We start from the raw sequence: 24,111 nt of genomic DNA, 5'->3' as shown, positions 1-24,111 counted from the left end.
GTTAACATTTACATGTATTATATCCTTGAAGTCATTAATTTCTGGCACATCTTTTTATGCCGCCGAAGGAGGGCATATAGTCTGTCTGTCACACTTTACGTTTAGGTTTCGAAAAATGCTCATAACTTCTATGTCGCTTCAGATAGCAACTTCATATTTGGCATGCATGTGTATATTGACAAAGCCTTTCCATGCGCACACAAATTTTGACCCCTGTGACCTTGACCTTGAACTTAGGGTCTGCGTTTAGGTTTCGAAATCTGTGTTTAAGTTTCGAAAAAAGCTCATAACTTCTATCAAGCGTTTAAAGGGGGCATAAGTCATCCTATGGTGACAGCTGTTGTTTACCTATATATACATAAATGTAATGCATTCTTAAGTAGTTTCATAAAAATCACCTTTCTTAATGGAATTACATACAACATAAACATATGCCAACATAAGGCACTCATTGTTGCTTTATTTTTAGACACCCCAACAATATTTATTAGCGAGGCTGTTTTCGGAAAAACCCGAGGTATTGTCATAGCCTGCTCGTCGTCCACCGGCGTCGTGCTAAAACCTTATCATTGGCTCTAAAATCAAAGTGCTTCCACATTCAACTTTGAAACTTCATATGTATATGCACCTTGATGAGTTCTACACACCACACCCATTTTGGGTCACTAGGTCAAAGATCAAGATCACTCTGACAAGCTTTTGCAGCCGAGCATGGCACCCGTTATGCGGTGCTCTTGTTTTATATTAAAACTTGCTGCATGAATGCTATTACTGCAGTAACTCTCTTGTTAGTTTCATGTCAAATAGGTTTAATCGTTTTGTTAGTTTTATATTGACGGTCATTGGAATTAGTGGTCGTCCAATATTGTCCGGGACAACAAAAATATAGTTCAGACATAGTTTCCCTTTTTTACTGGATGGCAATTTTTAGCCTGAATGAATATTAATTTTACATGATTATGCATTCACAGACACTGCATTAATGATCCTGTTTTTTCGTCATGCATTAAAGGTCATGCTGCAGTGGATTTGTTTACCTTGACATTACTGAAGATGTGGCTGTTTTCCTGCCTGCATACAAGTTGAATGGCTTATGCTTGGTACTAATTTTATGACGATATGCTCCATACTTTTTAACACTTTCCATCTTGACAATTTACATAAATATTTCTTTCATAGGTATTTTCATTACTTTGATTTTAATATAAATCAGCAGAATGTGTGTTTGATTCATCTGTGTCCTATTTGTATGTATCATAATATAGTAATTGGTTCAAGCATGAAAGACAATGATTGCCCTGTTTATATGACAATATATTTGTAGCATGCCAATTGATCTGATAGCATGGCACAATGCTATAAACAAATTTTATGTTTTCATTAAAAAGAATGAATTTAATGAAAGGGATGTATTCACATTATTTCAAATCATCTTCAAAGGTATACGCTTTTCAAATTATATAACCGGTAGTAATTTGTAAATATATATAATGAAAAAAAAGTCCAAAAAAATCTGATAATGGTGGAACCTGTAGGGGACATACATTGCTTGGCAATAGTCTTGTTTGTCTAGTAAGTATTGTATTAAAGGAAGGGTTATTCTATTATAGGAAGATGAAATCAACGTGCCATCCAACATCCATTGCCACCGAGACACTGAAGAGACGCCCCAACAAGATGACAACGCCGCAAATGAAGATAAAGTCAATGTGCCATCCCACTTCTTTTTCCAACGAGACACTGACGAGACGCCCCAACAAGATGTAGACACTTCACAGCTTCTTCTTATTCTTTCAAATGACGTTGAACTTAACCCTGGACCGGTGAGATATTCCTGCCTTATAATAAACAATATTAGTGGGCAAGTTCCTTAATCAGAGGAATTTTAACCTTGTTAATGTTCTATAAATATATATATATATATATATATATATATATATATATGTGTGGTTAGGGTAATTTGAGGAAGGTGCTAGTTTGAAATTATTATCTTATATATTGACCATTTTCTATTTGTATGCCCCAAGATCAAATGATCGGAATATATTGTTTTTGGCCTGTCTGGTTGGTTATAAGAGAAATATAAGTACTTTACTAAATTCGAAGGTTTGTAGGCACTTAAACTTATTTAAATCATATACTCACATGTGGGAAGATTTAATTCATACAAATATTGATAACAATGATGATGAAGAACAGCAGTTATTTGATGACAATATTGATGATGAAATGCCTGTTTCGGTTACATTAAGTACTGCTGCATACAATAACTTCAATGAGGAATCTGGACTTTGGAATTTTAAGTGTAGAAGTAAACATTCTCCCAGACTTAAAGACAATAATGAGTTAAGGAAAAATATCATAAAACGTGATCAGTGGAATGATTCTAACCTTGTTCGATGTTCAGATGGCTGCCTAAAAGGACCTGTATTATTTCCAGATATTCCAGACAATACCGGTCCCTGTGGAAGCGGTTGGCTCAAGCGAGAAGATGACGATAATTACAGTGAAAATGGACTGACCATACACGAAAGACAAAGGACATTAAATATTTACACAAATTTTGCACCTGTAAAATGTGACATTCATATACGTGAATGCTATAATTCAATTAGTAAGCCATGCAGAATTCTTTGGGATGAAGGGGACTTAGATTGTTTACATGTATTAAGTAGGGATACAGCAGCAGGAGATGAAATAGGGTGGGAATTTGTATCTATGGTTATGAATTCTAGTTGCACTTTTTCCTCTTACTGCCAGTTTAAAAATGAGATGTATAAAACTCGCCACAATAAGGCTAGGTTTATGGATCAAACAGTTTTTTTTAGCTCATCTATTTTTTGAAAAAAAATTATGAGCTATTGTCATCACCTTGGCGTCGGCGTCGGCGTCCGGTTAAGTTTTGCGTTTAGGTCCACTTTTCTCAGAAAGTATCAATGCTATTGCATTCAAACTTGGTACACTTACTTACTATCATGAGGGGACTGGGCAGGCAAAGTTAGATAACTCTGGCGTGCATTTTGACTGAATTATGTGCCCTTTTTATACTTAGAAAATTGAAAATTTTGGTTAAGTTTTGCGTTTAGGTCCACTTTTTTCAGAAAGTATCAATGCTATTGCATTCAAACTTGGTACACTTACTTACTATCATGAGGGGACTGGGCACGCAAAGTTAGATAACTCTGGCGTGCATTTTGACAGAATTATGTGCCCTTTTTATACTTAGAAAATTGAAAATTTTGGTTAAGTTTTGTGTTAAGGTCCATTTTATTCCTTAAGTATCAAAGCTATTGCTTTCATACTTGCAACACTTACTAACTACCGTAAGGGGACTGTGCAGGCAAAGTTATGTAACTCTGACTGGCATTTGGACGGAATTATGGGCCCTTTATACTTAGAAAATTGAAAGTTTGGTTAAGTTTTGTGTTTTGGTCCACTTTAACCCTAAAGTATCATAGATATTGCTATCATACTTGGAACACTCGCAAACTATCATAAGGGTACAGTAAAAGGACAAGTTGCATAACTCTGGATGTCATTTTTACGGAATTATGGCCCTTTTTTGACTTAGTAACTTTGAATATATGGTTAAATTTTGTGTTTCGATCCACTTTACTTCTTAAGTATCAAGGCTATTGCTTTCAAACTTCAAATACTTTCATGCTATCATGAGGTTACTGTACCTGGCAAGTTGAATTTTACCTTGACCTTTGAATGACCTTGACTCTCAAGGTCAAATTATTAAATTTCTCTAAAATTGCCATAACTTCTTTATTTATGATTAGATTTGATTGATTCTTTGACAAAACTACTCTTACCTGACATACCACAATAGACTCCACCCAAACCATCGCCCGTGCCCCCCCCGCCCCACCCCCCCCCCTATTTTTTATTTTTTTTTTTATTTTATTTTTTTTTTAAGATCATCTCACAAATGACCACCACACCCTCACACTATACCCCCCCCCCCCACCCCACCCCCTCCCCAATTTTTTTTTTTAAACGGTTAAAAAACAAAACTATTTATTTTGATTATTTTATGTTTGAAATACCGTCCAACCATCGCACCCAACAATCCCCCCCCCACCCCCCCCTCCCCCCACCCGAACCCCCCCCCCTATATTTTTTTTTTTTTTTTTTTAAGATCATCTCACAAATGACCACCACACCCTCACACTATACCCCCCCCCCACCCCACCCCCTCCCCAATTTTTTTTTTAAACGGTTAAAAAACAAAACTATTTATTTTGATTATTTATGTTTGAAATACCGTCCAACCATCGCACCCAACAATCCCCCCCCCCACCCCCCCCTCCCCCCACCCGAACCCCCCCCCCCCCCTATTTTTTTTTTTTTTTTTTTTTTTAAGATCATCTCACAAATTACCACCACACCCTCACACTATACCCCCCCCCCCACCTCACCCCCCCAATTTTTTTTTATGAAACGGTTAAAAAAACACAAATATTTATTTTTATTATTTTATGTTTGAAATACCGTCCAACCATAGCACCCAATAATCCCCCCCCCCACCCCCCCCTGCGATTTTTTTTTCCCTTTTTTTTCGCATTTTTGGAAGAAAATGTAATAAATGTCCACACCCCCACACAATGCACCGCTCTTCACTCCACCCCTCCCTCCTTTGTGATTGAAAATGAGAGTCCCTTCACCTTTAAAAAGAAAATAGATGAGCGGTCTGCACCCGCAAGGCGGTGCTCTTGTTTAATTTTTGGTTCAGTTGGGCTGCAAACATGAAAATAGATTATTCTAAAGTTGAAACTTCTGCTCGAGGAACATCAACATTATGTCTTTGGTTCTGTGCAGACCATGGACATTGCTATGGTTTCCACATGACTGGGGCAGAAGGAAGAAAAGATCCCGCATTATCACTCTATAGCTATTTAGAAACCCCTCCACAAGACGTGTTTTATGACTTTGCATGTAATTTACAAGAATATTGCCTAAACAGAGAAAGTGGATACTATAAAAATGAACTTTTTTTTCATGACATTTTCCATGGCTACTCCCACAAATGTTCTAGTGCTTTTACAGCTAGCAGACTTCAAGGCTTTGAATCTGTAAAATCTGAAATATGTGAACAATTCAACAGCTTTATACAGTGCATTAAAAGGTTGGCCCGTCAGATGTCACAGTCACACTTTTGCTTTTACCTACAATTCTTTTTAAATGAATGGAATAAGAAGAAAAAGTTATCATATGAAAAAAGATAAGAATTGCTTTAGCTGGGTTAGTTTAATGTGATACTTAAATGATCTATAATTTTAAGTTCATCTGAACTTTGGATACTTACTATTGCATCTTTTGATGCTTTTTTCTATTTAAAGACTGAGCGAGTAAACACATACTATGTATTATTATGCAATAATTGTTTTGTGTTTATATCTCAACTGAGCATAAAGTGCTCAGGGTGAGCTATTGTGAATGGTCTTGGTCCGTCATGGGTCAACATTTTTTACTTAAACAACATCTAACCTCTGTGCCAATCTTAATGAAACATGGCACGAGTTTTCTTTCATGAACCTCTTTCAAAGTTGTTAAATGAAATGCATTCCATGCATAAATCTGGTTGCAATGGCAACCAAAAGGAAAGCTTATATATTTGGCATAAAACATCGTCTGGTTGACCTCCTTCGTGAATTTCAAAATATGCTATACCCAACTCACAGGCAAATTTGTCCTTATTTGCTCATAGTGAACACTTCTTTTAAATGGCCAGGAAGAGAGTTTAAGTTTATAGACAAGAACAACAGTCAGATGAGCGATATAGTGTCATCATGGCACCTTTATAGCTGAATCATTTATGAAAAATTGTCAATTATATGTTCTGTGACTTGTATGATTTGCAGTATTCATTTCGCTGTCTTCATGCACCTTACAAAAGCCATTTTATTATCAGTGTTCCTGATTCTGTTGTAGCATTTATTCTTGAAATTCGTTATTTTTCATATTTTTCTTAATTGTTATGCTCCCGAAATACAATTTCGCCGGAGCATATAGTTTCCAGTTTGTCCTTCCTCACTAGTTTCCCATAGCACCTTCAATTCTTTACCGATCTCTTTCATATTAGGCATGTAGGTACCTTGCATGGACCTTAACCTTTTGATGAGGTCACTGGGGTCAAGGTCACCAAGGCTAATAATAGATTTTTCCGTCACACTTTTGTCACAGTTTCTCATAGCACATTCAATACTTTAACGATCTCTTTCATATTTGGCACGTAGGTACCTTGCATGACCTCTTCCTTTTGATGAGGTTTGAGGTCACTGGGGTCAATGTCACCGAGGCTAATAATAGAATTTTTTAAGGTGGTTATTAACACATAGATTGACATAGCGCATCATCGGGGAGCATCCATCAGTTTCACTGATATTATTGTTGTATGTTATATACGTGATCATAGATACTGTAAATTTTGTCTTATGCGACATGTTTATAATGTAGAAGATGAGTACCCTGTGTTTATGCAGTGCCCATTATATAACACAGATATGATTTGTTTATTATACGGTGTCAAGCGTTTGGGTATGTAGGAAGTTCGTCAGAAACGGTTAATGACGCTATTTTTGCATTGATACTTCATGCTGCCAAGCAATGACTGTATGCATACAGACACATCCTTAAACTCTATATCTACAGGCGTGTACGAGTACTTTAAAACCACAGCTCTTCTTAATATTCGCACAATAGTGTACTATAAATTAAATAATCTTATTATGTATCCCTGATTTGAAGTAATCTAAGACCAGAGCACATTTTCACCAACATTTCAAGTTGAAATAATAGACTCGTACTTATATTTTACAAGCAAAAAAAAAATCTGTAGGTATCAAATTATGTTCAAATAATGAAGTGTTCTCTGTCTAGTTCTCCGTATATTGAATGCGATTGTTTTACGATAAGAATACCTAATAGGTCAAACGCTTTTCCATTGCCTTTCTAAAGTCCCAGTCTTACACAGAGCAAAATTCATTTAGACAACTATCTGATTGGAATAATTTTAGGTTCATGAGGATCAATGTTGACACCAGTACTTCCTTCAACATTCAGATTTACAAAAAGCCTTATTCGTTTAATTTCTTGTTTCATAAAATACATAGTTTTGATGATTCATAAAGAGTCATTTTGATGTAAACGTCGTATTTCTTAACACTTTAGTGTGAAATTCATGAAACAACAAGATATTTGTTTGTCAGAAACACTATCAGTACGTCCCCTTCTGTGCCGCTTTGAAGCTATATATTTGACCTTGACCTTTCACCACTCAAAATATGCAGCTCCATGAGATACACATGCATGCCAAATATGAAGTTGCTATCCTCAATATTGCAAAAGTTATGGCAAATTGTTAAAGTTGGAGCAAACCAACCAACCAACAGGGCAAAAACAATATGTCCTCCCCCCTATAGTGGAGGTGGAGGGGGACATAGAAATAACAAGATGCCTTTGTGATACACAATGTCCCCCTATATGACGTTTGACCTTGACCCTTCACTACTCAAAATGTGCAGCTCCATGAGATACACATGCATGCCAAATATCAAGTTGCTATATTCAATATAGCAAAAGTTATTGCAAAATGTTAAAGTTGGCGCAAACCAACCAACCAACAGACCAACCAATAGACCAACCAACAGACAGGGCAAAAACAATATGTCCCCCACTACTATAGTGGGGGACATAAAAAGCAAGGCAATCAAATCACATCGATAACAACGTTGAACTTCCATCATATACCTTTTTGGCAAATATGGAAGTTATGTATTAAATAATAATAACAATACAGTGTTGTTGTTTTGTCATTTATTAAGTATACAGATCATTGCAAGATTCTGATGGCTTTTCTTGAAATGCATCACCAGCCGTCTGGAACACTGAAAAAAAGGCAATGTATACTCTGTTAAGTTATGGTGAAAAACAAATTATTTGCATTTTTTGTACAAAAATAAATTAAAAAGGCTCACATTATACTGCAAGCAATTCATAAGTTGCCTGCTGGTGACCCCCCCCCCCCCCAACATCATTAACAATAGTGCATTGTCTGTATATTACCATCAATTCAAGATTGTATGATTCAATCTCAATGGTTTGTTTTGGTTAAAATTGGTACAATGAATCATATTTATTTTAAGCTAACTCACATGCAATAGTTACTGAGAAACGGCTCCGAATGGAAAAAAAATCTTAAATGTCAGTCTAATAAGGGGCCATAACTCTTGAGCTATGAAGGTATAAATCATTATAATGTCAGGGTCAAAAGTATTTTATGTGGTGTGTTTGTGTTGAAAGTGTTTACAGATCCATGGAAGTGTTAGCGATATGTAGAAAGAATTATAAGCATTCTACAACATGTGTCATCACTTTCAGACTCTACCTGGGACATTTCAAAGGTTATCCATCACTGAAATGAATGTAATAAGTTGAAAAAAGGCTATATTTAAGGTAATAAAAAATATATTGGTACATAATTTGAACCAAACTTCTCAGGCAGTTTCTAATAATTGACTTTAATCAAAGGTTTACCAAAAATGGAATTTTTTTAACAAACAAAAAAGGCATGCCATGGCTAAACTATTAATTAAATCTTACCTACCATAGTGATTTTATTTACAAATGATCAAAGAAATGAGTGAAAATATATACTGTCTATGCTCACAAGTGAAATAAAATCGCTACCAGAACCAACACATTTTCACTTTATTTCATGACTCTCTGAACAAATTGTATACTATTATAGTTCTTGAATACATTCATATTGGCGAATTTGGCAAGAACCAGAATGAAATGTCACTTTGATTTTCAAAAATTTGATTCTTGAATCATATAAGATTTGTTAAAGGGCATATTGACAGCTAAAACGGAATTTTATTCTCTGAAATAAATGTATGCGTTAATATGAACTTATTTATATGTTTCTTAAAGCACAGACCTTGCTTTATATATTGTAATTATGTACATTACTAATTAACAAGAGCTGTCAGAGGACAGAGCGCTAGACTATTCAAGTGCTTGACAGTATAACGTAAGCCATCATGGAGAGGGGGTATAATGTGTGTGTGTGTGGTCATTTAATAGATATTTCAAAAAAAAGAAAAATTTGAGGGGGGGGGGGGAGTCAAGGTCATTCAAAAGTCAAGGTCAAATTCAACTTGCCAGGTACAGTACCATCATGATAGTAAGAAAGTATTTGAAGTTTGAAAGCAATAGCCTTGATACTTTAGAAGTAAAGTGGATCTAAACACAAAATTTAACAAAATATTCAAAGTTACTAAGACAAACAAGAATATCAGTGAAACTGATGGATGCTCCCTGATGATGCGCTTTGTCAATGTATGTGTTAATAAACACCTAAAAAATCTATTATTAGCCTCGGTGACCTTGACCCAGTGACCTCAAACCTCATCAAAAGGTAGAGGTCCATGCAAGGTACCTACATGCCAAATATGAAAGAGATCGGTAAAGTATTGAAGGCGCTATGAGAAACGGTAGCAAAAGTGTGACAGAAGGAAGTCTATTATTAGCCTCGGTGACCTTGACCCCAGTGACCTCAAGCCTCATCAAAAGGTAGAGGTCCATGCAAGGTAACTACATGCCAAATATGAAAGCGATTGGTTAAGTATTGAAGGCGCTATGAGAAACGGTAGCAAAAGTGTGACAGAAGTAAGGAAGTAAGTAAGTAAGGAAAGACAAACTGGCAACTATATGCTCCACCGAAAAAGGGGCCATAATTCTGTCGCAATGCTTATTACAGTTGTCTGATCTTGTTTATAGATTGGGATCATGTTGGTAAAGAAGTACGCAAAATTTGAAAGCAATATGTCAAAGGACATAGAAAATATTTGAGGTTGTACGCAATTTTTAACATAGATTTATCAATAATATTCATATTCTAAGTGAAAAAAGGGCCATAATTCTTACAAAAATGCTTGATTCAGTTGTCTGCTCTTGTTTATAGATTGGTGTCATGTTGGTAAAGAAGTATGCAAAATATAAAAGCAATATGTCAAAGGACATAGGAAATATGTGAGGTGGTACGCAAACTTTAACATTCCAACGCTCACGGTAACGCCGACGCCGGGGTGAGTAGGATAGCTCCACTTTATATATATATATATATATATATATAGTCAAGCTAAAAAAAGTTATCCCCACGAAACTTTTTGTGGGCGCAGGAAATCGTAGTAGTATTAACATATCCAGCTATGGGCATGCTCACTGACCATAATGAATAATGGAACAGTAGTTTTGTGTAGAAAATATTCATTAAGATTGTGAATGTTGTGGGCAAGATTTCGATCCCCATAAGCACTAAGACCATAATGTAATAATATTTTTTTGGCCCTTCACTAATCTTTTTAAACGATTTCATCAATGTTCCTTATACATGTACATTTATTTTTCATAAAAATCGGACATGTGGAATGTTGAATATTTGCCATTGCATAGAGAAAAACCATTGACATGCCCCCTTAAATTGATTGCAGAAAAAGTTGTAAACCAAAAACAAATAATAACAAAGAGCAGTGAAAAAAATTGGCCATTATTAATTTAATTTCAAAGAACAATGAAAATTTAAGGCAACAAGAGCTGTCAGAGGACAGTGCGCTCGACTATTCGAGTGCTTGACAGTATAACGTAAGCCATCATGGAGAGGGGGTATAATGTGGGTGTGTGGTCATTTTATAGATGATATTTAAAAAAAAAAAAAAAAAAAAAATTGTTGTCTTTTTTTTTTTTAGGGGGGCGGGGGGGGGGGGAGGAGTTCTGGGGTGGGGCATGGGGGATGGTTTGGGTGGAGCCCATTGTGGTATGTCAGGTAAGTGTTGTTTTGTCAAAGTATGAATCAAATGTGATCATAAATCCCCTCCGATGAAACCGGTAGGGGACAATAATGAGCGGATACAAATTAAAAGGATAGAACTGAATGTTCAAACCTTTTATCTTGTTTGAACCTGATTGGTTTTGCAAATCGCATTAATTAATAGTGGTGAGCATTGGTGTTTTGTTTCTTGGTACAATGAAACGGGATATGTGATTTACTAAGAAGAATCAAAATCATAATGTGGCAAATGAATATTTATCTTCAAGTGTGAGTGATGCCAAATCCAAACTCTGCATATTGAAACAATATGGTCACCATTTGAGTGAGATTTAAAAGAAATATTTCTTAGTGGCCTAGGACCTTTGACCTGAAAGTATAAATTCAGCATATAACCTGATTGTAGCGAGTTGTTGAATGAGCTTTCTTGCATATATACTGGTATGTGAAAATTGAGTATTAAGTGTGACTTTGACCATGAGACGAGTTATTCCAAACCTAAGCTTTCCATTTTGGCTCGTTATGCATTTATACTTCACATTGCACCCTCTTTCAATTACCTTGAAGACTCTCGTCACACCTTGGGGAGGTTGCTGCTGGGAGATAATTTTTAGGTCCAGGAAGCGCTCGGAAGCAGTCAATATAGCAGTAAGCATCTTCCAGCACCCTGTTATGGAGAGAAGAGTATTGGGGTTTATGGTGAGAACTGTGAGTGTCATTCTTTTGTACAGTTGTAGTGGCAGCCATTGTGTGAATACTCATGTAATCACTCTCACTTAAGTATCAATAGCTAATTATATATATATATATCATTCGGAAACCATTTTACTGCTTCAGGTCACTGTGACCTTGACCTTTGACCTAGAGACCTGGAAATCAAAAGGGGTCTTCTACCAGTCATGATCAATGTACCTATGAAGTTTCATGATCCTAGGCTTAAACTTTCTTGAGTTATCATCCGCAAACCATTTTACCGTTTCGAGTCACTGTGACCTTGACCTTTGACCTAGTGAACTGATAATTGAAGGGGTCATTTGCCAGTCATGATTAATGTACCTATGCGTTCTTGAGTTATCATCCGGAAACCATTTGATGGACGGTCTGACCGACATGTGCAAAACAATTAACCCCCTCTTCTTCGAAGGAGGGCATAATAAATTAATTTTGTTCAATCTATCTATTTATCCATTAAAAAGTTCACACTTTCAAAACAAATATAATACAAACTTGGTCATCAACAATAATAAAATACCCCTGCTGTCCCTGTGAATGTTAATGAGCGAGGATCAAGGAATCAAGACCATTACTCTTGGATGTGAAATCAATGCAAATAAAAATTGTGTTTTGAAAATCTTCTTTTCATGCTGATCACATATTTACAAGTTTGAATGGATAGACAAATCCACAACAGACCAACCAACATACAGACTCCAATATACCAGGAATAACCCCACATACCGCATTGACACAGAATATTTTGCATGCTGTCTTCACAAGATAAGAAAAACATATTTACATGTTTGGCGATTTTAAGAGTTATTATGCAATTGTGACCTTGACCTCAGAGATATCGACAATTCTTTGGCATGACACACCGTTCAATGATGGTAAACAAATGTGCATTTTTTTTGTTTAATCTCACAATGAATGACATAGTTATGGCCCAGATAAACTCACAACCAAACTTAGATAGATATTCAGTCACTATTTATTCCAAAAATTTGTGTTGAAAGCCTGTCGACAGGTGTCGCAAGCCAGTGTTATAGGACCTAAAGTCAAAATCAATGTGACCTAATTTTTCGGCCCGGCATGGCCCACGTTTGAAGTTGGCCTAGAGATCATCTAGATTAAACTTTTGACCAAGTTTGGAGAAGATCGGATGAAAACTACTTGAATTAGAGAGCAGATACCATATTGAATGCTAAAAAACGCACAAAGTGACCCTGTGACCTAGTTTTTAGTCCGGCATTGCCCATGTTAAAACTTGGCCTAGAGATCATCTAGATAAAATTCTAACCAAGTTTGGTGAAGATTGGATGAAAACTACTTAAATTACAGAGCGGACAGCATGATGAATGTTTTAAACGCACTAAGTGACCCCGTGACCTAGTTTTTGACCCGGCATGACCTATATTCAAACTTGACCTAGACATCATCTACATACAACTTATGACCAAGTTTGGTGAAGATCCAATAAACACCTTGAATTAGAGAGGGGACACTTAATACAGAGCCATCGACAGACAGACAAGGTCACTCCTATATACCCCACTATACTATGTTTCTGGGGATATAATAGCAAATAATCAAGAAATATAAAACAAGATAATCTTGATAATAATAATTAATACTCAAGCAACAAACATATGAACCAGGTATCGCATTGTGGAGCACTAACCAGTTTTTACTGCGGAAGACGACAAGCTTCATTCTGTGTGTGATGGGCGGTTGGGAACCATACCCTTCAATATGAAAACTTGCCAGCTTCTAAGTGTTCCACACAGAGGTCAGCACCTTCACTGTCTCCAGCTCAATCTCTAGGTACACCTACCTATATATGCAAAAATCAATTGAGTGAAACCACTAGTTTGATTATCCATTAGATGCATTCTTGATCAAACATTAGAGCAGTAGTACCCGTGTGATTTACAATATGGGTATTTTTACTGGATGCTGTAAAAATAACAGTTTGCTTTTGTTCACGTCAATGACCATGATAACACATTAATGGCTATAAAAGAAATAATGAAATTAGCTGAACAAACGCGAGTTATCAACAACCTATGGCATAACTAGCAAAACCATCAGTACAGTTTACAAAAAAAAATGCTTCTTTTGAAAAATGGGTTGTTTGTACAGTAACTGTAACACTATTTACTTACTTACAGTTTCGTTTCACATTCATATGCATTTTCTAAATTTTGGCATTTAAATTACATAAAAAATATGAGTGAAAATAGTTTCATGCATCGTCAGTTTTAAACAAGAGTGCCAAACTGTCACAAGATATGCCCTTTCGAAGGTTTTGGACACCATGCTCAATGCTTGAAATGCACTAAGTGACCTCGAGACCTAGTTATTGACCCGGCATGACCCATATTTAAACTTGACCTAGATATCATTTAGTATAACATCTGACTAAATTTGGTGAAGATCATATGAAAACTACTTCAATAAGAGAGCGGACACCATGCTAAATACTTGAAATGCAATATGTGACCTTGTGACCTCGTTTTTGACCCTGCATGACCCATATTCCAACTTGACCTACATATCATCTAGACACAACTTCTGACCAAATTTGGTGAAGATCGGGTGAAATCTACTTCAATTAGAAAGCAGACACCATGCTAAATCCTTGAAATGCACTAAGTGACCTCGTGACCTAGTTTTTGACCCGGCATGACCCATATTTTAACATGACATAGATATTGTCTAGACACAACTTCTGACCAAGTTTGGTGAAGATCGGATGAAAACTATTTAAATTAGAGAGCGGACACTGCTGTGGACGCCGTCCGCCAAGGGTGAAACTATAATACGTCCCGTTTTTAAAAACGGGCGTATAAAAAAAGGAGAGCATAAGATTTGGCTGTGTGAGAGGGTGTTTTGCTGCGTAAATGCGCGACTCTCACGCTGAATGCCCGATACTTGACAGGCGCATGAATGTTGATGCAAACTACTTCAATTAGAGAGCAGACACCATGCTAAATCCTTGAAATGCACTAAGTGACCCCGTGACCTAGTTTTTGACCCGGCATGACCCAAATTCGAACTTGACCTAGATATTGTCTAGACACAACTTCTGACCAAGTTTGGTAAAGATCGAATGAAAATTATTTGAATTAGAAAGCGGACACGAAAAGTGTGACAGACTGACAGACAGTGCAAAACTATATACCCCCTTTTCTTCGAAAGGGGGCATAAAAATAACTTATCCATAGACATCGGATGTATTTTGTAATGGGAATGCTTTGGAGATTACCATAACATTCTGTGCACACGTAAAACCTTTATGAAGAATCCTCAACATTAAAGATTTATTAATATTTTTGAAAATTAAGCAAACATTCATTTTTTTCCATGAAAGCATTACAATTATGGCTTTTTATAAGTATAATATGATGTATGAAATAGTTTTTTTCTTTTTAATTTTAAGTTAATGTTGAACCATTCAATCACTTTAAAAACATTGCAAGTTATTGCATTTCCACAAAGCAAATGAATCTTAGCAGGTAAATTCAATGAATTTATCATTGGTACCCCCAGCTGATAATTTTAAAAATCTGTATAGAAGTTCACCAGATGATGTTTTATGCAAAATATGTATGTTCGCACTGCAGTTTTTGAGAAGAATATTTTTAAGTGTTCATTATATATATATTATAGAAGGAAAACAAATTTGATCCGAGGGTGGGGCAAATATGATCCAATGATACTTGAACAATCTTGGTGAAGGTCCACAAGATGAACTTTCATGCCAAATATCTTTGCTCTAGGCCTTGTGATTTATGAGAAAAATTTTGTTTTTCAGGTTTTTTAATATACTAATAAGGAAATTACATTTCCCTCCCCAGTGGGGCAATTTTGACCCCAGGAACATAGTTTGAACAATCATGGTACAAGTCCCACCAATTAACCTTTGAACTCTTAAGTGTAATCTTGAGTTTGGAGATTTTGACGTAATTCATTCTTATGACACACCGTCGAGTGATGGTGAACAAATGTGCTTAATGATTTTAAAATCTTACAATGAATGACACAGTTATGGCCCGGACAAGCTCATTTATGGCCATTTTTTACTTTTGAACTAAAAGTGTGACCTTGACCTTCGAGATTTCGACATTATTCCTTCCCATGCAACACCGTCAAATTATGGTGACACATGATTTTAAATTGAATTTAATTCTGACAATGAATGACATAATAATGGCCCAGACAAGGTCATTTATGGCCATTTTTGACATTTGAACTCAAAGTGTGACCTTGACCTTTGAGATATTGACGTTTTCTTGAGCAGTGACCGGCCGTGTCATGATTGTGAACATTTATTGTAAGTTATTTGAAATTCCTCCAATCAATAACAGACTTACGCTCCAGACAAGCCTAACCCGGACTTTCATACTGACGGACTGATCCACATACACCAAACCGCCAACTGTGACAAATATGTCGAGCTCTCCATAAGTGGGCTCGACAAAAAATCGACTTGCCCACAGGTAAAGGTCCACCACACAATGTTTCATGCTAAATATCTCAGCCCAAGGCCTTGCAGTTTCAGAGTAGATTTTTTAAGTTTTTTCTTTTGGTTGCCAGGGCAACAAGGATTTCATGGAAAACAATTCTTGGAGCAACATTGAAGGAGCTTCATGCCAGGAATATTCCTGCCAGTTTCATCAAGCTTTGTCCAAAGGTTTAGTAGGAGATATTGTTTAAGTAAAAATGTTGACATATAGACACACATCGCAAAACAGACAAAGACCAGCAACAATAACTCAAGTTGAGCTATAAAGGGTACATCTCTGAAATGACTAAATCATCCTGATGACTCTTATGCAAGAACCACTGAAAAATGATAACAAATTTGATCTAATTTGAATTTCACTAAATTCATACACCAACATATGCAGACAGAAATTTGACATTTTCAATCAATTAAGGGGCCATAACAGTTTAATTTTACAATGGCTTCAAGGCCTTTCCCCCATTTGGAATGTCAAAATGAACTTTTGCATTATAGTTTATCTGTCTTCAAGGTAACAATCTGGTAAAAATATTATACATAAGACAAGTCGGTCAATTAACAGGCGAACAGCTTTGTTGTATACTTAAATAAACCCAATTTTAATGCCTATTAACTTCAAGTTTCATTCAATTCTATGCAATTGCTACTGAAAAACAACTCTGGTCTGAAAAGTAATGTAGGGTTATCTTTTCGAATCAATACTAGGCTTATTTATATTACATACCCTCAGGTTTGTATACTTGCCAGTTCAGGAGGCGTTATAGAGCGCTATCAGTTAAATGATTATTCCCCGAATATCTTTCAGGTGTGCCAGCTGGGGGCTCCTGGATCACCTTGATCGTTTTCACTACATGCTCACTCTCAGTGAAGTGGCGCTCCAGGTTTGCGTCCGTCAGGATGGCCGCACTCTCCTCTACCCTCCGAACAACCTCGAGACGGCTCTTATCCAGGCAGGTTGAGGTCAGGAAGCCTGTGAGAAGGAGATCGGCCGAAAAAAAAATAAAGCTAAACAAGCAAATTTGTTAAATTGATATCCCCCGCCAATATGCTTCTGGACACAAAAGTGTTATATTTGACACTCAAAAAAGCATTTTTTCAAGATACAAAGGGCCAAAACCCCGTAATTAACAGACTGTGTACAATGCCATTTGGCGTGCATCGTCCTCTTATCCATATATATACTCATACCAAGTTTCAATGAAATCGGCCAAAGCACTTTCAAGATATGGCTCTCGACACAAAAGTGCTGGACGGACGGAAAGATGGACGGAAGAACAGACAGAAAGACGCCAACGCCAAAACATTAATAAGTAGATGTCCAAGAAGAATGAATAATTTACATAAATCAAATCCTAAGTTTACGCTTACATTGTTCAATGTGCGGGCGTCCGCTAGACCATTCCCTCGCACCACTTCAGGAAGTTCTTGATTGCCGTTAGTGCATTCCGCACCGTCTTCAGCTGGTGAGTGGTGTTGAGGAACTGTCGTGGACCTCCATATGGCCCATCCACAACAGCATGTCACTCAACACCACTCCTTCCAAGTAGCCAGACAGGGCCAGGAACCGGTTGATCTTCATGTTGACCTCTTGTGTTTTCGACTCGTTTGCCAACCCACCTGGCCTGCTCCGCAGGAACATGTAGTCTACATATGAGTCAACGATTGAAACTGCAACAAGTATTATTGGATGATATTCTATGCTAGATGGTGAAATCGCATATAATTTAACTAACAACCAGTAATTCCAAAGTATTATAAATAAATAATATTTATCTTAAATTTTAATGTACTATATATTTCCTCACGGTTTTTAATATATATACATGTAACAATAATAATGACTATCAATTGAAATGTATATAATTTAAAAAAAATCTGGGAAAACAGGGCTTAATGCACCAAGTACTGGTTCTACCCCGAAAACGGACTCAAAACTTTACACTATATAAGCAATCCATATTGTTACTTGCAGCTTCTCCGACCATGCATCACCCTTGCATTGGGTTCCAGGCTCAGGCAGTATTTCGGCATTAGGAATGAAAAGTCCTCTTCCTCCTCCTCCTCATCCTCCACCTTCTCATCCTCCTATGCCGAGTCATCATGAGTGGCGAGTCTGCTGGTCACCTTTCCTGAAGTTTTCGCGTCCTGTAAATGACGTTTAAATGTAAAAGTTACACATCGTTTGGTATGGTTTTGTATTAGACATTGATAGAAATATGAGAAATTAAATACAAAAACCACACGAACACAATTTAACACTTACTTTCCGGAAACGGCCCTCTTGTGTAAACAAAATTGAATGTCCCAGCCTCCATTTTGTGCTCCTGTTCTAGATGACGCAGCCGGTCAATCACCGACCGGTCGCACAGCCAGCAAGAGTAGTAATTCCTCGGCTTTGTCTTCTTCACTTTCCGACCGGTCTTAGCACGTGCCTCTGACATCAACGGCTTCATGGGGTCTGCCGTCAGCGCTTGCACCCAGCAAACGTGGTCTGTTACCCGGAGGTACACAGTCGTGTTGCCTTTTACCACGCAAATGGGGCATTGCCTTGGGATAGGCTTTGCGTTTGGTGTCTGAAATATTAGTTTGAAATGTGTACGAAGCAGGTGGCTATCAATATATATGATTCATTAAGAGATGATGAGATAACGGACCCAGTTAATTGATTGAAATAATGATTATGTGATTGAAGCTGTTATGCTAGGGTAAAATACCAAGGAATGTGTATAGATATTGTTAACTTTTTTTTAATGGTGTTAAAAATGAATATTTTATTGCAATATTTGCACATGCTTTGTTTTATTTTACAAAGTAATCACTATTAACCTTAAGTTTATTCTCATGAAAAAAACATACCATTAAATAGCAATACTGATTACTTTATCTATTTGAGTGACATTAAGAGTGACCATGTACATGTATATATCAATCTATACTGTCTAACCCCCCTTGCAGATATTATTGACAGGTAAATATAATATTATATACCGTCTTATAACGATTCAAGACTTGGCCAAAATAAGGCCCCATTCCCTCAACAAAAAAGTATTAATTTTTCCCCAGATAAAAATTCACCCGACACTCAAGCAAATTAATTGCCCTAGACCCAGAATTGTCAAGTTTAAAATGTTTAAAACTAAATAGAATTGTTATGTATTTAATTTGGCGGTGATTAAAAAAACATATTATATTGTTTCTCATGTTTGGTTTAAAGTCCAAATTTTTTTTTTAATGATGCCCTATTTCCCCCGCCTCAGGGTACAGGTATCATTAGGCATTCTGAATCAACATTTTCATCAAAAACAATGATTCTTCATTCTTTACAGGCTGGGGGATTAAATTTTTAGAAACAACAATAACCTTTCAAATCGCATACCAAACGTTAAGACTTTTTTAAATGAAAATGTGGATTCAGAATGCCTAATGATTCGGAATACCTTGACAAACTGTACCGTTACCCCAAACCCTGAGGTAGCTGTGGCGTAAAGGATATGGTGTCCGCCTAGCAACCAGGAGGTCACGGGTTCGATCCCCACTGTGAAAGCGTTCTTTAGATCTTCCCTATAGACACTAAGTACTGGTTCTAGGCACCGGAAACAAAATTTACAGCTTTTTCAAATAAGTCCTATGCAATCAAACTAAAATATACAGGTTTGAACTAAACCAGAGGGAGATCTCTGCATGATGCATGTTAGTCTTATTTATAAGACGCGCGAGATACTTTACCCATATAAAAAGTAGCTTAATATTTAAGAGCGTCAAAAATTTGGACTAGATGCATGTATGCAATATCCCAGTGTGACCCAAATTCGAAGGGTGTAAAGAATCGAATGTAATGGACCGAAATTCGACGATGTAACGGTTACATGAAGCAATATTTAGCAAATAATGAAAGAAATAATGAAATGTTTAATAGCAGAAAATAATAATTTTAAACTCGGCTGTATTACTTTGAAATGATTCAAAGACAATAATCATCCATTTAATCAATATAAATAGAACATCGTCGAATTTGGGGTGCGGTAGGATAATGTATGGTTTCCAGTATTTACTATGGGGAAGAACTATTGTTGGCAAAATATTTCACTTCAAGAATATGTTTGCGTATCAGATATCAAATATGTACAACACAAAACCAATACAATTGTGTTACTGTTATGAATAATACAATTTAAAAAAATGTTTTTTTTATCCGTTTATTACTTTCACTGAATCGAAGGGTTAACAGAACCCAAGGCGAACATGATGTAGTGCGAACTAAAGTATTTTCCCTACCCTAAGTCTTCAATGCAATAGGCCCTTACTATAGATGTGACAGTTGGCACGTCCGACCTCTACGAGGACTGCAGCTTGACTACTCAGAATAATGTCAATCCTGGGATAAAGTCCAAGTCAATCCAACTGTGAGGTTACAACGCACCAACTATTAGTGGAAATCTACTTTCCACTACACTCCCTCCCTCTTTCTCTTGAAGGATTCGTTTATGTCCTTCTAATTTTCTTTCCAGCCTTAGACTGAATAAGTATTCGGTTTCATCGTTGTGAATCCTGTCTTAATCTGGACAGAATAAATGTTAACTCAGACTGAAATTACTCACATCTGAAGTTGTCTTTTATCTAGTCTCAAAACAATTAAGTTTTGTCTCCATCCTGTCTTAATCTAGATAATCTAGATTTTGGGGAGGTGTATTCTATAAAAACATGTTACTTCTTCTACACTACATCCTCCTTCCCACCCAAAAAGAAGGAAGGCCCCTAAACCTTAATGCTATGTAAATGTCTTGCATTGGTGTTAGCATCATTTCCTCCTGGATCCCAAATTCTTGAACCTTGCATGTCTGTTTTACTCTGCGATTTACTCTGCCTGTACAGCAAATGTTCACTCGTGGAACCCAAGTCAACCTCCCCGCTCTGGGAGGACCTCGGCTGTTCTCTATTTATCTCTGGTTTCTCTTCCAAAGATGCTGATCTTCCGTGCAAATCACCACCCCGCAAACCCACGTCATCCTGCTTAAAGGACCGCGGCTGTTTACCCCGTAAACCCACGTCATCCTGCTTAAAGGACCGCGGCTGTTTACTTTTGAAACCCACGTCATCCTTCCTCAAGGACCGCGGCTGTTTACTTTGGAAACCCACGTCATCCTCTTTCAAGGACCGCGGCTGTTTACTTTGGAAACCCACGTCATCCTCCTTTAAGGACCGCGGCTGTTTACCCTGGAAACCCACGTCATCCTCCTTTAAGGACCGTGGCTGTTTACCTTGGAAACCCACGTCATCCTCCTTTAAGGACCGTGACTGTTTACTTTGGAAACCCACGTCATCCTTCTTAAAAGACCGCGGCTGTTTACTTGGTAAACCCACGTCATCCTCCTGAAAGGACCGCGGCTGTTTACTTTGTAAACCCACGTCATCCTCCTTAAAGGACCGTGGCTGTTTACCACTTGCACTGACCAAAAATGCTTTGCAGCCTTTCACATCAGTACTATACAGGTTACAGTAATCTATCAAGTTATTTGAGCCTACTTCGACCTGGGACCAGCCTTGGCTCTCTAACTGGACCCTTTTAAGTTTAAAATCTCCTGTTTATAAGGACAATTTGAAACAAAATGACCCGTTTCATCACATGCAAAGCATTTCCGTTCATTCAACCTAGATGGTGTCCTGTTGTTTCTCCATGGCCTTCTTTTTTGACCTACAGCTAATTCATTGAGTTGTTCTTTTATTTTAATTAATTCTTTCTGCAATGTGCTGAAGTCAGTGATAGATTCTTTGTCTGAATGTGAATGTACAGAACATATGTAAGCATTTGTATCATTATAATCCATAGCTTTTTGTGTGACTTTTGTACGACCACCTAACATGGCACCCTTAGAATGCTGAAACAGCCTTATGTCATTCATCGCAGCTTCAATTGTACGATGTCTTTTCATAAACGTGTTATGTCCAGCATCAATGTCTAATAAACCTTGACAAAATCTATCAATGGCTTGCTGATTACAGAAAGTTTCCGGTAAATCACGGAAAGCTTCAGTGGCAAGGGCTTGTACTCTATCTCCCCAGTCCTCCATCGATTCGCCTTTCTTTTGTATTACTGTGGCAAATTTAGCTTGAGACGATTCCGCCAGCTCAGCGCCAAACCTCCCTTCCAGTTTATTTAACAAAATTCTGTATGGCACTTCAGGATTGCTTTTCATTATCCGTGCGCAATAATCTAGTGCTGTACCTGACATACAGTGCAATAGGCACATCTTGCAGTCTTCTGCAGTCCACCCAAAAGACCGCTCGTACTGCTCAAATTTCATATGGAATGATTGCCACCTTGATTTTCCATCATACACCAGGTTCTTGGGAATATCCCGCAAAGCTGATCTCGAAAATGGCTGCCCTCTTTGAAACTGGGTCCTGTCGCTGCCAAGTACTGGTTGAGGTAGCTTACTAGCTGGCAGATGATTTGAGTAGGCAATAGCACTACTCGTTCTGTGAAGAATCGGTTGATCCTCCTCTTCTGATGACACACCCCTTCCTGTGACAGTGTGGTGTGTAATCTTCTTCCTGTACATCTTAGCTCGTGCATTCTTTATCTTTGGAATTCCGGATGAGGATTCCAAATCATCGTCGCTATCCTCACGGCGACGAAGATTGTCTTTAACAAAGTTCAGTTGTTGTTGCGCATTTGTTAAAAAATCGCTAAATGCGCTGCAGTCACCTTGTTTTTTGGCTGCAACTAGTTTTTTAGCAGTCGATAGGACCTCCTGTACGTCCTGCCACTGTGCGACTTCTGATACCAACTTCTCTGAGGCATCGCCATTCGCTTGTTTCTCGAATTTAGGTGACCCGGGCATGGGGACCTTAACTTTCTTAGGAATAGCACCTAACATTATATTAGGCGATTGTTGGGACCGATCTTTCCCCAGCTGCCTATTGGGTGTAAAATCAAGCAACTGTGTCACGTTTTCTGAAAGTGACTGACGTCTCAATGTTTGGAAAGATTCTGCCGTTAAGTTTCCAGACCTGTTTCTGACATCAACAATAGTCGATGCCAGTCTACTGCTAATACCCGGGATTGATCTTAATTCTTCTTCTGTCAAACAATTAACAGGCTGCTTTATACAGGCCATGTTGGCAAGAAACTATTTAATCCAGAAGTATTCTAAAATAAAATAAAATAAATATGAAGAAGTTTCCTCCAATATGTGTAAATTTAAATACACAAGATAGGGGCTGCACTAGTTGTCATAATCAAGAGTATTTTTTACAAATACATTTGAAATATACTTACAAGGGACGGTAGCCAAGCTGCGTAGGTCACACTTTCTTTTATACTTCCCCGCCCACTGTCAACAATGGACTCGTCCAAGTTCCGATATTGCTGTAATTGGGCTTAAATAATGTATAAACAGGGAGAATAACCTCTGTTGGTCTGAATTCATAAAGAACCACTACCAACACAAAAAAAACTGTGACCCACTAGAGGCAAAACACACCAACTAATCGTATGGTTTGGCCAAAAAATCCAGAAATAGGTGGTTATCGAAAAACGGCGGGAAAAATTACCCACAGAAAATACTCAAATTCTGGTAAATTCTGTTTTGGAATGGGTTTACAAAATCACCGCTGCCACCAATAAAGTATTTTCCCTACCCTAAGTCTTCAATGCAATAGGCCCTTACCATAGATGTGACAGTTGGCACGTCCGACCTCTACGAGGACTGCAGCTTGACTACTTACTCCTATAAATATGAGGTCGATTTACATCGACGGGGTAGCTTACGTCTAATTATTTGGACTACTTGACTACTCAGAATAATGTCAATCCTGGGATAAAGTCCGAGTCAATCCAACTGTGAGGTTACAACGCACCAACTATTAGTGGAAATCTACTTTCCACTACAGAACACAAGGCTACGGGTCGAAACCCATTAATAAAAATATATGCAATGACAACATAAGTATGGGGTCAATATACAAAAGATACCGTCTAATTATTTGGACACAAACCACAGTTTACCAACCACTCAAAATGGCGGCG

The 24,111-nt window shown here is 37.4% G+C and overlaps 2 protein-coding genes and 2 long non-coding RNA genes across 23 annotated transcripts in view; 3 read left to right on the top strand and 1 right to left on the bottom strand.

Annotated features, from left to right (window-relative positions):
* The window catches only part of LOC127846619 (uncharacterized), a 14,843-nt gene extending 12,005 nt beyond the window's left edge, over positions 1–2,838 (top strand). Inside the window, exons 9-11 of the mRNA XM_052378050.1 lie at positions 1,013–1,100; positions 1,611–1,823; positions 2,441–2,838. Coding sequence (XP_052234010.1) covers positions 1,013–1,100; positions 1,611–1,823; positions 2,441–2,521 — 382 coding nt within the window. The 3' untranslated portion in view covers positions 2,522–2,838. The remainder of the gene's footprint in view (positions 1–1,012; positions 1,101–1,610; positions 1,824–2,440) is intronic.
* Positions 1–24,111, bottom strand: part of LOC127846618 (uncharacterized) — a 26,026-nt gene extending 1,915 nt beyond the window's left edge. The window contains exons 1-10 of one of the 20 annotated variants that reach the window (XM_052378044.1): positions 23,753–23,874; positions 23,362–23,462; positions 20,387–23,232; positions 18,346–18,655; positions 18,049–18,227; positions 17,451–17,750; positions 16,823–17,052; positions 13,236–13,384; positions 11,398–11,504; positions 7,807–7,892 (exon numbers count right to left, since the gene is read on the bottom strand). In XM_052378044.1, coding sequence (XP_052234004.1) covers positions 21,632–23,200 — 1,569 coding nt within the window. In that variant the 5' untranslated portion in view covers positions 23,201–23,232; positions 23,362–23,462; positions 23,753–23,874 and the 3' untranslated portion in view covers positions 7,807–7,892; positions 11,398–11,504; positions 13,236–13,384; ... (3 more) ...; positions 18,346–18,655; positions 20,387–21,631. The other 19 variants (XR_008033571.1, XR_008033576.1, XR_008033572.1 and 16 more) reach the window with 19 other exon arrangements.
* Positions 11,421–14,718, top strand: LOC127846625 (uncharacterized). Its single transcript, XR_008033585.1, has 2 exons — positions 11,421–11,545; positions 13,213–14,718. It is a non-coding gene; the product is annotated as an uncharacterized LOC127846625 (long non-coding RNA).
* Positions 17,611–19,272, top strand: LOC127846624 (uncharacterized). Its single transcript, XR_008033584.1, has 2 exons — positions 17,611–17,759; positions 18,055–19,272. It is a non-coding gene; the product is annotated as an uncharacterized LOC127846624 (long non-coding RNA).

Source organism: Dreissena polymorpha, chromosome 9 (assembly GCF_020536995.1).
Source record: "Dreissena polymorpha isolate Duluth1 chromosome 9, UMN_Dpol_1.0, whole genome shotgun sequence".
NCBI lineage: Eukaryota > Metazoa > Mollusca > Bivalvia > Myida > Dreissenidae > Dreissena > Dreissena polymorpha.
This window is presented reverse-complemented; position numbering and strand designations above follow the sequence as displayed.